The sequence below is a fragment of the Alternaria dauci genome, chromosome 1 (genome assembly GCF_042100115.1).
Source record: "Alternaria dauci strain A2016 chromosome 1, whole genome shotgun sequence".
NCBI classification, from domain to species: domain Eukaryota; kingdom Fungi; phylum Ascomycota; class Dothideomycetes; order Pleosporales; family Pleosporaceae; genus Alternaria; species Alternaria dauci.
The window spans coordinates 3,410,733-3,423,287 of NC_091272.1; the positions used below are offsets into that span (position 1 = coordinate 3,410,733).

At 54.8% G+C, this 12,555-nt stretch overlaps 6 protein-coding genes across 6 annotated transcripts; 4 read left to right on the forward strand and 2 right to left on the reverse strand.

Annotated features, from left to right (window-relative positions):
• Positions 1 to 768: 768 nt before the first annotated feature.
• ACET3X_001066 (uncharacterized protein) lies at positions 769 to 1,084 on the forward strand (the record flags this gene model as incomplete). The annotated part of the gene is made up of 2 exons (XM_069446316.1): positions 769 to 954; positions 1,016 to 1,084. 2 exons carry the CDS (start codon positions 769 to 771, stop codon positions 1,082 to 1,084), a joined length of 255 nt encoding a protein of 84 aa, XP_069311308.1.
• Positions 1,085 to 2,123: 1,039 nt separating this feature from the next.
• On the forward strand, positions 2,124 to 2,413 carry ACET3X_001067 (uncharacterized protein; the record flags this gene model as incomplete). The annotated part of the gene is made up of 2 exons (XM_069446317.1): positions 2,124 to 2,258; positions 2,345 to 2,413. The coding sequence occupies 2 exons, from the start codon at positions 2,124 to 2,126 to the stop codon at positions 2,411 to 2,413; spliced, it is 204 nt and encodes a 67-aa protein (XP_069311309.1).
• A 418-nt stretch (positions 2,414 to 2,831) lies between these two features.
• On the reverse strand, positions 2,832 to 5,637 carry ACET3X_001068 (uncharacterized protein; the record flags this gene model as incomplete). The annotated part of the gene is made up of 5 exons (XM_069446318.1): positions 2,832 to 3,507; positions 3,599 to 3,846; positions 3,909 to 4,177; positions 4,236 to 4,370; positions 4,425 to 5,637. 5 exons carry the CDS (start codon positions 5,635 to 5,637, stop codon positions 2,832 to 2,834), a joined length of 2,541 nt encoding a protein of 846 aa, XP_069311310.1.
• Positions 5,638 to 6,062: 425 nt separating this feature from the next.
• Positions 6,063 to 8,217, forward strand: ACET3X_001069 (uncharacterized protein; the record flags this gene model as incomplete). The annotated part of the gene is made up of 2 exons (XM_069446319.1): positions 6,063 to 6,478; positions 6,528 to 8,217. 2 exons carry the CDS (start codon positions 6,063 to 6,065, stop codon positions 8,215 to 8,217), a joined length of 2,106 nt encoding a protein of 701 aa, XP_069311311.1.
• Positions 8,218 to 8,614: 397 nt separating this feature from the next.
• ACET3X_001070 (uncharacterized protein) lies at positions 8,615 to 10,337 on the forward strand (the record flags this gene model as incomplete). The annotated part of the gene is made up of 3 exons (XM_069446320.1): positions 8,615 to 8,668; positions 8,810 to 9,148; positions 9,201 to 10,337. The coding sequence occupies 3 exons, from the start codon at positions 8,615 to 8,617 to the stop codon at positions 10,335 to 10,337; spliced, it is 1,530 nt and encodes a 509-aa protein (XP_069311312.1).
• A 419-nt stretch (positions 10,338 to 10,756) lies between these two features.
• Positions 10,757 to 12,076, reverse strand: ACET3X_001071 (uncharacterized protein; the record flags this gene model as incomplete). The annotated part of the gene is made up of 2 exons (XM_069446321.1): positions 10,757 to 11,958; positions 12,001 to 12,076. 2 exons carry the CDS (start codon positions 12,074 to 12,076, stop codon positions 10,757 to 10,759), a joined length of 1,278 nt encoding a protein of 425 aa, XP_069311313.1.
• Between the last annotated feature and the right edge of the window lie 479 nt (positions 12,077 to 12,555).

The following is a 12,555-nucleotide window of genomic DNA, read 5'->3' on the forward strand; positions in this document are numbered from 1 at the left end:
GGCAAAATCCTTTCAACATATTCGCTTATGCCTGCTCGCTCCACCACCGTCTCCGCATCATGCACGACACGCAAAACTGACCCACGTCTCTCGTTCCGCTTTTCGCTCCAAGTTTGGATGACCATCCATCGAGACGCATCGAGATTTGCAGACCGAGCTCCTGTATGCTGCGTCATACCGGGTAAAGTCTCCATCAATAGAGTGGCGTGATGTCATAAGCATCCGAGATCGTCCACAGCGCTCGAATCACACGCTTCCACGGCCAGTGATGGAATATCCCGACAAAGCATGTTTCCGTCTTGTTTGATAGGAGCGATTTCTCATATTCGATTGATAAAGGTTGTTATACCCGCAGCCCACGCGGCAGCAGTGCCAAAGCCAAGTTTAAGTGCCCGAAAGCCAAGTTTTGAAGATTGGCAAAGGATTCGAGATACAGAATCGTACGATTGGAGATACATAAGGCTGATGACGGGGCAATTACACAAAGCTGATGTGGCTGGTGATTCACCATGACGCTTTCCAGAATCCTGTCACGCTGCTTCCATGTGAAGCCAGAGGGCCATATAAGCAACTTGATGACCCCGTGGCGCCACCTTTACACTTCAGTTAACGCTACAATAATTACTACACCACTTAGCCACACTAGAATTACGTTGCGATCCGGACAGTCCGACTTGTAAGACTCGAACCCTGGATCGTACGAATCACCCGCTAACACTCGTCATCCAACCTCGTAGCTTTCCACACTCATCAAACGCATAAGACAAGATGAATTCTATCACAGGAAATGCCTCGCAAGGATCCACCAACAACAACACATCAACGAAGGGTGGTCAGCAGAACCAAGCGCAGCGGGAAGACTACCTCGACAAGGGTCTCGACGCCGCGGAAAAGAAGTACGGCGGCGCCGCGGGTCAGAATACTGAAAAGAATCGGGGCGTTAATGAAAAGATTGTACGTCTTGATCTCGGCAACTTCCAAGCTGCATAACGTTCGAGTACTAACACTGCTGCAGACCGATGGCGCTCGGAACATGTTCGAAAAAGCAACCGGCAAGGACGTCCCCGACAAAGTCTCCAACTAAGGACCATTTGACGTTCAGAGAACGCATGCACAAGCTGGATGAAAAGTGGAACAAGTGCCGACCTTACCTTGAGAGGATCAATGGTGTGGCTGTCCCGCTACCAGTAAGGCAGAGCTTTGATGAGCAGGACGCTGGTCGCCGGGAGTTGCAGCAACAGAAAGTGCAACGACAACAACAGCAGCAGCAGCCAATTGGAACGGCGCACTGACGAACATTTGTACACATAATCACGACCATAATGAACCTTTACGATTTCACAGCCTCGACGTTTGACCTTGCACATGCATCAGAATGTGATGATACCTATGACGTCATGTCACACCGCCTATACGCGTCGCATCACATCTCTTTGACTTTTCATTCGATACCAAAGTGGCACGTTTACGTGTTTGACTTCCCCATAAGCTGCATATTCCCAATAAAACCAAGCTTTGACGGCCCGAAAAGCCACGTTCTCTGCACGATCGAGCCAAGGCGATGGGGATGCACTACTGTGCGTGGTGTCCTGCAACCATTTCTGGTCTGCGCTTTGGCTCCACCATGGCAAGAGCGCAAACGCGCGTAAGTAAGTGGGATCATGTCAATGTGAGCAGACAGACACACACACACACACACACACACACACACACAGCAAAAGAAGACGTCATGAGAGGCGCAGTCGGTGCCACGCAGTTCAAAATCCCCGCGGGTCTAGACGCCTCTGCCCATCCACAGCTGTGAAAAGTGGCTGTGTGATTGTTGGTGCCCAGCCAGAGCATTCGATTGGCCCGGTTTCCCAAATTCGATAAGGGGAAAGAGTAAATGACGGTGACTTAAAGTTTCGCAGAACAAGGGTCTAGGTGTCTAGGTGAGAGGAAAGCGTGGGCAGGCAGGCGCCATGGGGGGGGGGGGGGGGGAAGCTTGCCCTTTAAACCCACAGCCCCCTTGTCGCAAGCTTGCTTGCAACTTACCCTCACACCGTCTACACCCACAAAGTCCTCGTCAATCAACATCCACACACACAACAAACTTGCTCAACAGCTCCAAACCAAAAGCCAATATGAACAACCCAAACCAAGGCAGCGCCGCAGGAGGCCAGGATTACCTCGACAAGGCCTTCAACGCCGGCGCCAAGAAGTTTGGCGGTGCACAGGGTCAGAAGATTGCTGCGAACCGTGGTATGAGCGAGAAGATTGTATGTATTCCTTCCTACATGCTCAATTGGCTATTATCAACAGCGCCAGTTTAGTGTTGAGGGAGAGAGCTAACGAGATTCAATAGACCGACGGTATGCGCAAAGCGTACGAGAAGTTTACTGGCAAGAAGGTTAATCCCAAGTACTCAAACTAAGGTGGTGGTGGTGGTGGGGAGGGGGGCTCTTGCTCGGGTCCGCTGGAGTGCGGGGTGCGGGAGAGCAACGACAAGGAGATGATGAGAGACAAGTTGGTTGTTTGGTCGGGTCAGCACGGCGCTGAGTAATGATGCAACATTAGCAGAGAAGACGGACATGATACCCCAGGAATGAAATCAAAGGTTTATTCGACATACTACTAGTAGTATGCGTTACCAAGTGAGGCAAGGCTTAAATGTGATTGGTCAGGAATGTGTATCCTGCGCTCTAACATCGGGCGCATTCGTCGCCGTACATTCTCAACACCATGGATGCCATTGTGACAGACCGGAATGCGACTATTGGATGACTGGTCCGTCTGCGCAACGCTTCCAAGCATGCCACGGCCCCAAGCCATCAACTGGGCAGCCCACAGCCCTAACCAGCCAGCTCAACCCTCCTTCTCAACAACGCCCGCGCCTCCGTCTCACTCAGAAGCTCCAATCCCAAGTCCTCGAGCACATCCCTCGCCGATTGATTATCCGCAAACAGACGCCTCTCCACCTCCCACAGCCCCAGTTCCCCTCCATCGTCCCCAGACGCCGTGTCACGGGTGGTATTTGCTTTTTGCGGAGCATCATGCACCTCATCACCGTCTTCTGCGGCCCAAGCCCCAGTATCCCAGTCCTCGTCTTCCTCGCCACCATTGTCATCCCGACCTTTTGAAGTATCAAGCTGCGAGGCTGGAGTACCTTTTACCGGTAGTCCGACGATTTTGACACCTTCAAGGCATTTCCTTAGACCTGCCTCTGCAACGCCTGGACCTACGTGCTTGTCCACGACACGGCACACGGCGGCCAGGTCAGCATGGAGCTGGGCGGCACCTTGGGTGGAGAATCGATATCGACTAAGCACATTCTCCCAGAGCGTCGTCGAAATGGTATTCAATACGGCCCGAGTGATACGACGCAGCGGCGCGGATGCTAAAGCGCGCGAGAGAAAGGCTAGCGTACTACGTAGGTAACTAAGTAATGGGTCGATTTCTGCAGTCGGGGATAGTTCTGTGGCGTTGGAGGCTGGAGCGGAAGGGCCGCTAAGAGTTGCCCATGGGTTGCTGTTCAAGGAAAAAAAGCAAAGTCAGTAAGTGGGTTTAGACAGGTAGAATTCTGGACCAACGGTGCAAGGGTCCGGATGCGGAAACGTACATGTGCCGATACGGACGCAGCGCCTCACGGACGTTGCTGTTTAGTGTGTCGATGATGATCTTCTCACTGCGTTCACGGAGGCGCGCGTACCACGATGCCGTCTCGTCAAAGAGCGAGCCGCCGTCGACGTCGTCGCTTTCGACGTTTTTGGATGTGCGTTCTGCCACATCGGCAACGCTCATGGTACCAATATTGCTAGTCTGGCCACGAGCACGATCTTGTAGACCTTCCCAAATATCGAGGAAGAACTAGGGAACAAGGGGTTAGCTGGTGTTCGTGTCGTACGAGGATCATGCGAGTAAGGACCTACCACATCATCGCTCCAATCACGCATGGCCCGTTCCAGATAGTCAGCACTACCATATGTCTTGCAAAGGCGCTCCAGTCCCTCGATGCCAAGCAGCTTTTCCTGTTCCTCCTTGGTCACACCGCCCATAGCGCGACCCAGTGACGTGGTCATGGAGAGATAGGCCTCCAGGTTGCTCTGCAGCCTTTCGTGGAGTTTGTCGAATATGGCAATCTGAATGTCAATCAGGAAGGTGAGCTTCTGGCTAAAGGATGTCAAGGGTCTGTATCGATCTGCAATGCATTCTGGATTAGCGACAGATTTGGAAAGGAGGGGTAGGCGAGGACATGCCCGTTATGGTCTCAAGCAGGTCGTTGACGCGGATCGCTCCCTTGGTGGGCTTGGTGGCTTTGGGATCGACGCTTTCGTAGTCGAGGTGACCAAAGTCTGGAGCCTCGACGATGCTCTGATAGCGAGACAGTGCAACTGCCGGATGTTAGCGATCCGGGAAAATGTCCTTTGGGCGGCAGGTCAACGTACAGTCCTTCTCCACCTGCAGCCATCGGCCAAACCAGTCGCCCTGGACAAGGAATTCCCAGGACAGGCCCTTCCACCCGTCGACGCCATAGCCGCCGTCGTAACCCCAGGTGTCTCTGATGGTCGTGTCAAAGCTCATAATCTCGTGCATGAGGTGGCTCAGCAGCTGGGGCTGGCCGGCCACCTTGGGCAGCAGCGAGCCAATCTTGGAGCGCAGCATGGGGAGTAGGGCGGTTATGAAGGCGGACATGGCATCGATGTAGACGGGGTTGAGGGCGAGATGTGTGCCCCGGAAGTGACGCAGTAGGACAGGTTGCACATGGTCACTCACGAATGCGCTGTAGTCGTTCAGAAGCGTGGTAATATGGGAGAGGAAGTATTCTGGCCTATCGATGCGGTTCGTGGGCTTGTCGCCGTCAAAGTGGTAGCGGAAGCGCATCTCGAGCGGCTGCACGAGCACCTCCATGGGGAAGAGGACGGGCGGGAGCTTGACCTTGTCGCCCGGCCCGCTGGCATAGCTCATGCCCTGCAGCTCGGGCAGCTGCAGGTCGAGCAGCTTCACGATGGCCGTCTCCCATTCCTCGCGCAGCTGGCTCGGGACCGTGGCCTTGGGCGTGGGCCAGTGTATCTTCTTGAGGACGCGGTCGAGGTCGGCAGAAAAGGCGTCGAGGATCTTTGCGCGCAGGGCGTGGGCGATGGTGTTGACGTGGTGGAGCAGCTGGGGGGCCGCGCCCTCTGCGTCATCGTCGAGGGCGGCGAGGCGCGTGTGCAGTGCGCGCAGCTGCTTGTAGGGCGCGAGGGCGGCTTCGTTGGACGTCTGGAGCTGCGTGTGGGCCTGGTCGCTGAGCTCGTCGACGTGGGCCAGCAGCTCGACATAGCCGTGGGCGACGTCGAGGCGATGGAGCGTGTCGAGGACGTGCTGGAAGCGGGGCACGGCGTCGTCGCTCGTCTCCGAGGCCGTCAGGACCATGAGGCGGCGGTCAATGTCGGCCTGGTCGTGCGTGAAGCCGTGGGCGCGGCGGGTGAGTTCGCCATGGTGCGCGTGCGACGCCTCCTTGGCCGTGTGCAGGTCGCGCTGTGCGTCGTCGAGCTGCTGGCGGAGCAGGCCATGCTGCGCCGTGATGGTGGCCAATAGGGCGTCGAGGTCGCCGAGGTCGCCTGCGTTCTGGAGCTTGTCGTCGAGAAAGTCGGCGACGCGGGCCTGGTTGTCGTCCATGTCGTACGATGTGTCGAGGGCGAGGGCGTGGGCGAGGGCGTGGGCGGGCGGCGTCTAGGCGTGTCTACTATGTGCGGCGGTTGCGGTTGGCGTGGTTCGTGCGGCCTCTCCCACGATTCTGTGGCGTCTCCGATCGATCATCCCAGCGATTCCCAGATCCAACGACCCACCCCGTGCGTCAGGCCACTAATGGGACAACCTCCTTCATGCAAGTGCTGCCGTGTGTCCTGCGGCCCCCATAAACCTCTGTACCGCTATCTCAACCGCTAAGGCGGTCCTGTTCCGCCAGTCTCTATTTACTGTCCGCCCTGCCCTGCCCTGCACCCCCGCGAGAGCACCGCAGATCTCGCTCCCCGCCCAATAGCCGAAGCTGCGAAACTTTTTGATTTTTCGGTCCTGCGCCGCTGCCGTCATCGCCAGCCGCCATGCCCAAGGAACACAAGAAGCGCGGCCGCCGCGAGGAGCAGAAGAAGCGCAAGCGCGACGGCGACGACGATGCGAGTGCAAAGCGGTTTAAAAAAGAGGACATCGACCAGCTCGAGGCCGAAAACCCTGCCCACCATGTCTCCGAGCACGACGCCGCCCGCCCGGATGCCACGCCCTTTTACGGAATGCTCGACGAGCAGGAACAGGAGTACTTCAAAAAGGCCGACGAGATGCTCGAGCTGAACCAATTCGACACTTCGGAAGACCGCGACATTTTCCTCACCAGCGTCTGGAAGGAGGCCGACGGCAAGGAACTGAAAATGGCCAACAGCCAGACGTCGCGCCTGCTCGAACGCCTCATCCTTCTTGCCTCGCCCGACCAGCTCAAGGGCCTGTTCCAGAAGTTCAGTGGCCAGTATGTGCACCGTCGCTCTTTCCGTATTCAACATGCTAACACATCGCAGCTTCCTCAACCTCGTCCAGAACCGGTTCGCCTCTCACTGCTGCGAAGCCCTCTTCATACAAGCTGCGCCTGTCGTCACCCAAGAGACCGCTACCAAGCCCGAAAATCTGCACACACCGCCGTCCTCTGACCCCAACCAAGTCTTCGTTTCCATGGAAAATCTGTTTCTATACACGCTGGGCGAGCTAGAGGGTTACATGGGCTTTCTGATGACAGACAAATATGCGTCGCATGTACTGCGCGTGCTGCTAGTCATCTTGTCGGGCGCGCCGCTAGAAAAACAGAACAAATCGGCCATGCAGAGCAAGAAGAAGGAAAAGGTCACCGTCTCAGGCGCAGAGAAAGAGCAAGAACGGTTGTTGGAAGAGAGAGCCGTCCCCGAGAGCTTTTCGGAAGCGCTGGAGAAGGTCATTACCGAGAGTGTCTCCGGAATCGAGTCTCACTACCTCCGCACTCTCACCACGCACCCACTCGGCAGTCCCACCCTGCAACTGCTGCTCAAGCTGGAACTTTGCCACTTTGGCAAGTCGCGGGCCAAGGACGAAAAGTCCATCATCCACCGACTACTGCCCGACAACCCTATCGCCGAGGGAACGGAAAGCGCCATCTTGATCAATGGGCTCGTGTACGACACTATCGGTTCCCGACTACTGGAAGTCATCATCGAGAATGCGCCCGGAAAGGTCTTCAAGTCCATCTACGGAGAATTCTTCAAGGAGCGGATGGGCACGCTGGCTCGCAACGAGATTGCGGCGTACGTGGTTGGAAAGATCTTGGAACGACTTGGCAAGGACGACCTAGAAGAGGCTATGCGCCAGATCGTGGACCAAATTCCCAGCCTGGTAGAACGCGGTCGGACAGGAGTCATCAAGACCCTCATCGAGCGATGCGTGGCTCGAGAGATTGACTGCTCGCCCATCAAGGCTCAGCTCGAGACTGCATATGCTGGCTCCAACGGCTTCGAAGTCACACGCATTCTCAAACTCAGTGAGGACGATGGCAAGCCCCGTGCTAAACACGAGCATTCGCCGGAAAAGGTACACGGTTCGCTCTTGGCACAAACCATGATGACGGTCGATGGACCCCTTGGTCGGCTTGTTTTTGACTCCCTTGCCAATCTCTCTCCCGAACTCGCCGTCCAGCTTGCCCGGGACTCTACAGCGTCGCGGACGCTGCAGGCAGCCCTGATGTCTAAGAATGCGTCTGTCATTTTCCGACGAAAGATGATACAACAGTTCTACGGAAGGATTGGTGAGCTTGCACTTGACCCTGCCGCGTCGCATGTCATCGACGCCATATGGCACGGCACAGCTGGCCTCGCCTTCATCCGCGAGCGCATTGCTGAAGAGCTAGCCGAGAACGAGAACTCGCTACGCGAATCCTTTGTAGGTCGCGCAGTCTGGCGAAACTGGCGCATGGACCTATACAAACGCAAACGCGGTGATTGGGTCACACAATCGCGTTATACAGCCGGCAACGATGGTTTCCAGAGTTTCCCAGAATCAAACGGCGATGCGACACCACCGCAAAACCATCGACAGGGAAGACACCTGACGGCCATCGAATTGGCCCGGCAAAAACATGCAGCTGCCAAGGCTGCGCAAGCGAAGGACGGCAAGAAGCCGAAGAAGGGGAGCCAAACAACAGGCAGCAGCGGAAGCAGTAGCAAGGCAAAGAGCCTTGTGGCGTAATAACAGTCCCATCGCGTTTCTGTACACGGATTTATATGGTTAGCACGGTTCCTGAATATGTGGGCATGTAAAAACGGCGTTTTTCAAGCAGGGTGGGTCCTGAGTACGCATAGTTCTGATTCGACGACTCTAGATACCTTTTAGTGGCTTATTTGCACGAGGACCTTTTCCTTTTCGGAATGTGGGCGCTTATACCCCGAGTAGACACAATCGATGACTCCATGTTCGTCATTGTCCCTAGTCGGCGCTAACGCCGATCTCTTCGCAATCTTCTTTGTAGAGTGTGACTTTTCCCGCAGTCGTCTTACATCTGACTACGGAGACAATTCGATTGCTTGACAAAACTCATTTCCTGACAACGTTTGTGCACCTTGTCGTAATCTGTGCATACCTCAACATGTCTCACGCACATGAAGAAAAATCACTCAATCGGGCGGATGAAGTCAAAGACGTAAGTGTTTCGGAAGTGCATTCCGACAATATTCCGAACAACCTGAACTCCCGAGGTCACATCACGGCTCGTTCATCACACCATCACGTACCAACCAAGTTCAAGGCTGGCTATAGAGATGCCTGCTGATGATACAAACAGCTCCTCGACGCCGTTCAAGAGCTGATAATACCCTTCATCCGTTCCGCGGACGAAGATGCAGCTACAAAACACACCGGCCACGGACTGAAGATTGAAGGTGGCGGGCCCAGAACCGCATTAGTCGAGCATCACCCACCGAAGAAGCTCGAATCCATCCTCAAAGAAGAGCTGGAAATCAGTGATGAGAGAGCCGGTAAAGATGGGCTGGTGAAGATTGTGGGACGTGTGTTGAAGTACTCTGTAAACACATGGGATCAGGGGTTCCTTGATAAGCTGTACGCAAGTACAAATGCTGTAGGAGTAGTCAGCGAGCTGTTGTTGGCGGTGTTGAACACCAACGCATGTTTTACCCTCGGAACTATATGAAGGCGAGACGACTAACAACACTCAGTCACACGTATACCAAGTCTCACCCGTCCTGACGCTTGTCGAAAAACGCACTACGAAATATCTGGCCTCGCTATTTGGCCTTCCCTCCTCCACTTCAGGAGGCATCTCCCAACCGGGCGGCAGTGGATCAAACAGCTCCGCCATAGTCATTGCCCGCAACACTCTGTACCCCGAAACCAAAACGGAGGGCAACGGATCCCACAAATTCACCATCTTCACGTCAGCCCACGGCCACTACTCGGTCGAGAAAGCAGCCAACCTCTTTGGTCTCGGCTCCAAGAACGTGATCTCCGTCCCAGTCGACGACCGCGGATGCATCATCCCCTCTGAACTCGAACGCTGTGTCAAAGAAAGCAGAGACCGGGGCGAAACGCCCTTCTTCCTAAACGCAACAGCCGGAACCACCGTCCTCGGCTCCTTTGACCCCTTCACCGCCCTCAGCAAGATCTGCAAAGCGCAAAACCTCTGGTTCCACATCGACGGTAGCTGGGGCGGAAGCGTAGTCTTCAACGCCCAGTACCGCGAGTCACGCCTCAAAGGCGCTGAGCTCGCAGACAGCATAACCGTCAACCCGCACAAGATGCTCGGCGTGCCCATGACATGCTCGTTCCTTCTCGGCCGCGACATGAATACGTTTTACCGCGCACTCACGCTCCCCGCTGGCTACCTCTTCCACAACGCACCGGGTACTGATGCAGCGGATATCTACGACCTTGCGGATCTAACGCCGCAATGCGGTCGTCGAGCTGACTCGCTCAAAATGTTTCTGGCACTACAATACTACGGCGCGCAGCACTTTAGCGACTTGGTAGCGCGTGGGTACGACAACGGAGAGTATCTTTTGAGAAAACTAAAAGAGAGTGGCAACTTCAAGACTATCAGTCCCGAGCCGTTACCGTGTCTGCAGGTGTGCTTTTATTATGCCAAGGGAGGGAAACTGGGGGAAGACGCGGATGCGAATAGTAAGGCGACGGCTGAGATTGCTAATAAGCTTATTAGTAGAGGCTTCATGATTGACTTTGCGCCGGGGGAGAAGGGCAAGTTCTTCAGGGTTGTGGTGAATGGGGGGTTGATCAAGGGGACGCTGGATGGGCTCGTCAAGGCGCTGGAGGAGACGGCGGCGGATTTGGGGTACTAGATGGGATGATATAAAAATATAGAGGTTAGCAGTAGACAGTAGAATCAAGACGTCACATCTGGAGTCTATACGTTCCATGTGTGAAGCATTATTGCCGTTAGTCATCGGAAGCCATACATCGCAGAGTCGTACAAGTAGCACACGCACAGGTCATGTTACACAATCAATGTAAAAGATTCATTCATTTGATATCATGTTATCCATGTTACATGACGCATGTTCTTCGTATTCATACCCGTAGCATATTAACACCAGAAATAATCTTGCACGCACGCTTGCGCAGCGCTAGGCCGCAGCTACGTCGGCAAGAAAGATGGCAGAAGTGATGAGCGCGCAGTTTTGCTTGTTGGGAGATGCATGTCGCAAGACGCAGTCCGCGATATCATTCCAGCAATTTATGCTGTCTCCATCTAGGACAGCTATTCGATCACACCCCAGTAACGCTCAGAGTTAAAGGTTGATGCGGTGTCTGCCTTCCACCCCGAGTCGAAGGCGCTGAAAAGGAACATGTCGCCGTTGAAACAGGAGCGAATCGAATCGAGAGCCATACGCTGGTTGTCAGGTGAAGGAATGGCCTCGCCATTGGTATTACCCTGGCGAGGCCAACCAGACTCGGTGATGATGACGCGCTTGCTACCACAGGCGGATTTCACGCGCTCGAGTTGGCTCTTGACAAATGGACCGGCATCCTGGGCCTTTGTATTTCTGTCGAAGAAGGCGTGGATGTTGACCATGGCCACATCTGAAGCTCCACAGATGGCAGGATTGTCAATCATAGCAGGTGCAGTCTCGACTGCGCCCACAGGACCGTTGTAGCCGACGCTTCGTAGCTGAGTGCGACCACGATTGATGGCGTCGACGACTTGCGAGGATGTCATTCTGTGCTCGTTGACGCGCTCGTTTTCGACTGCGAAGAGTTGAATAACACTCCAATCGCCGCCAGCATACTGATCAATGGCGCTCTTGTAGGCCTGGATAACCTGGCTGAGGTCTTCGCCGCCTCCACTGGTATCTAGATATGCGCCGCCCATAAGCTTCTGACCGTTCTTGATGGCGTTCTGGATCGCAAGCGCAATCTGGTTGCAGTCCATGCCATATATGCGGATCACCTTGTAGTCCTTCATCCTACTGAACTCGCTAGCGACTTGATCCGCAGTCTTGCAGTTGGCAGACCCAGTGTAGGCATCCCAAGTTATTCCTAGAGGCAGGGCATCGAAAGTCGCCGTGTCGACAGGGGAATCGACAGCTGGAGGTGATGTTTGAGGTACGGGCTCAGGCTCTTGTGTGGGAGCAGGTGCCACAGACGGTGCTTCGGAAGTGGTAGAGGGGGGCGCCTGTGTCATAGTCGCATCCTGGACATCGACAGCAGTAGGTTCCGCTGAAGGTGAAAAGAATGTAGACGACGGCTCTTCCGATGGGATAGGTAAGGGAGCTGGCTCAGAACTCTGAAGCACTGCCTCAGCTGTAGTTGGGGCTACAGTTACGGAGGAAGCACTGGTGAGTATCGCCGAAGTTGTGGTCGAATAAGGTGCGCCGGCCTCGTTGACGTAGACAACAGCTTCAGCGATCGTCTCAGTGACATATACTACCTCGGTGACGAGCTTGCGCTTGTGTTCCACAGCTTGTTAGAGGGAATGTGCTGTTGATTGTTCTCGTAACTTACTGAGAGGACGTCCGCTCGCGGAGCCCACAAGAAGACCGACGGCTGCCAGAGCGCTCGCCAAAACGATGGACTTCATGGCGATGATGAAGCGAATGTTATAGAATGTTTGAGCTGAGTATACAACGAAAAGCTGCTGTTTGTGCCAATGTTGTGGAGTGTTTGAATGAGACCTGGGAGTGAGGCACCGCGCAGGTATGGGTATGAGAAATGAGCGACTGACTGCCTGCAGTTGAAGAAAGGAAAGAGTGACCGTCTGGGTCAGAATTGGGAAGCTGTGAGCCAAAGGGAGCGGTAGAGACTGTATTGGGTGTTAAAGAGGAAGCGCAGTAAGTGCTGTTGACGACTATGTGCTGTTTCGGTACCTGTACCTGCCCACGCTAGTGTCTTTGGGGCCGCGCCAGCGCCATTTAGGCAACGACGACAAACAGTGAAGGAGATCGATCTGCGGGGTTCAGATATCATGGTCGCGACTGCCTTTAATGAGAATATGCGGAGTGAAACGCGGACTGGGCCTAGAGTAAGGAACGTGGGATGAAACATCAAACTGCCTCAGGC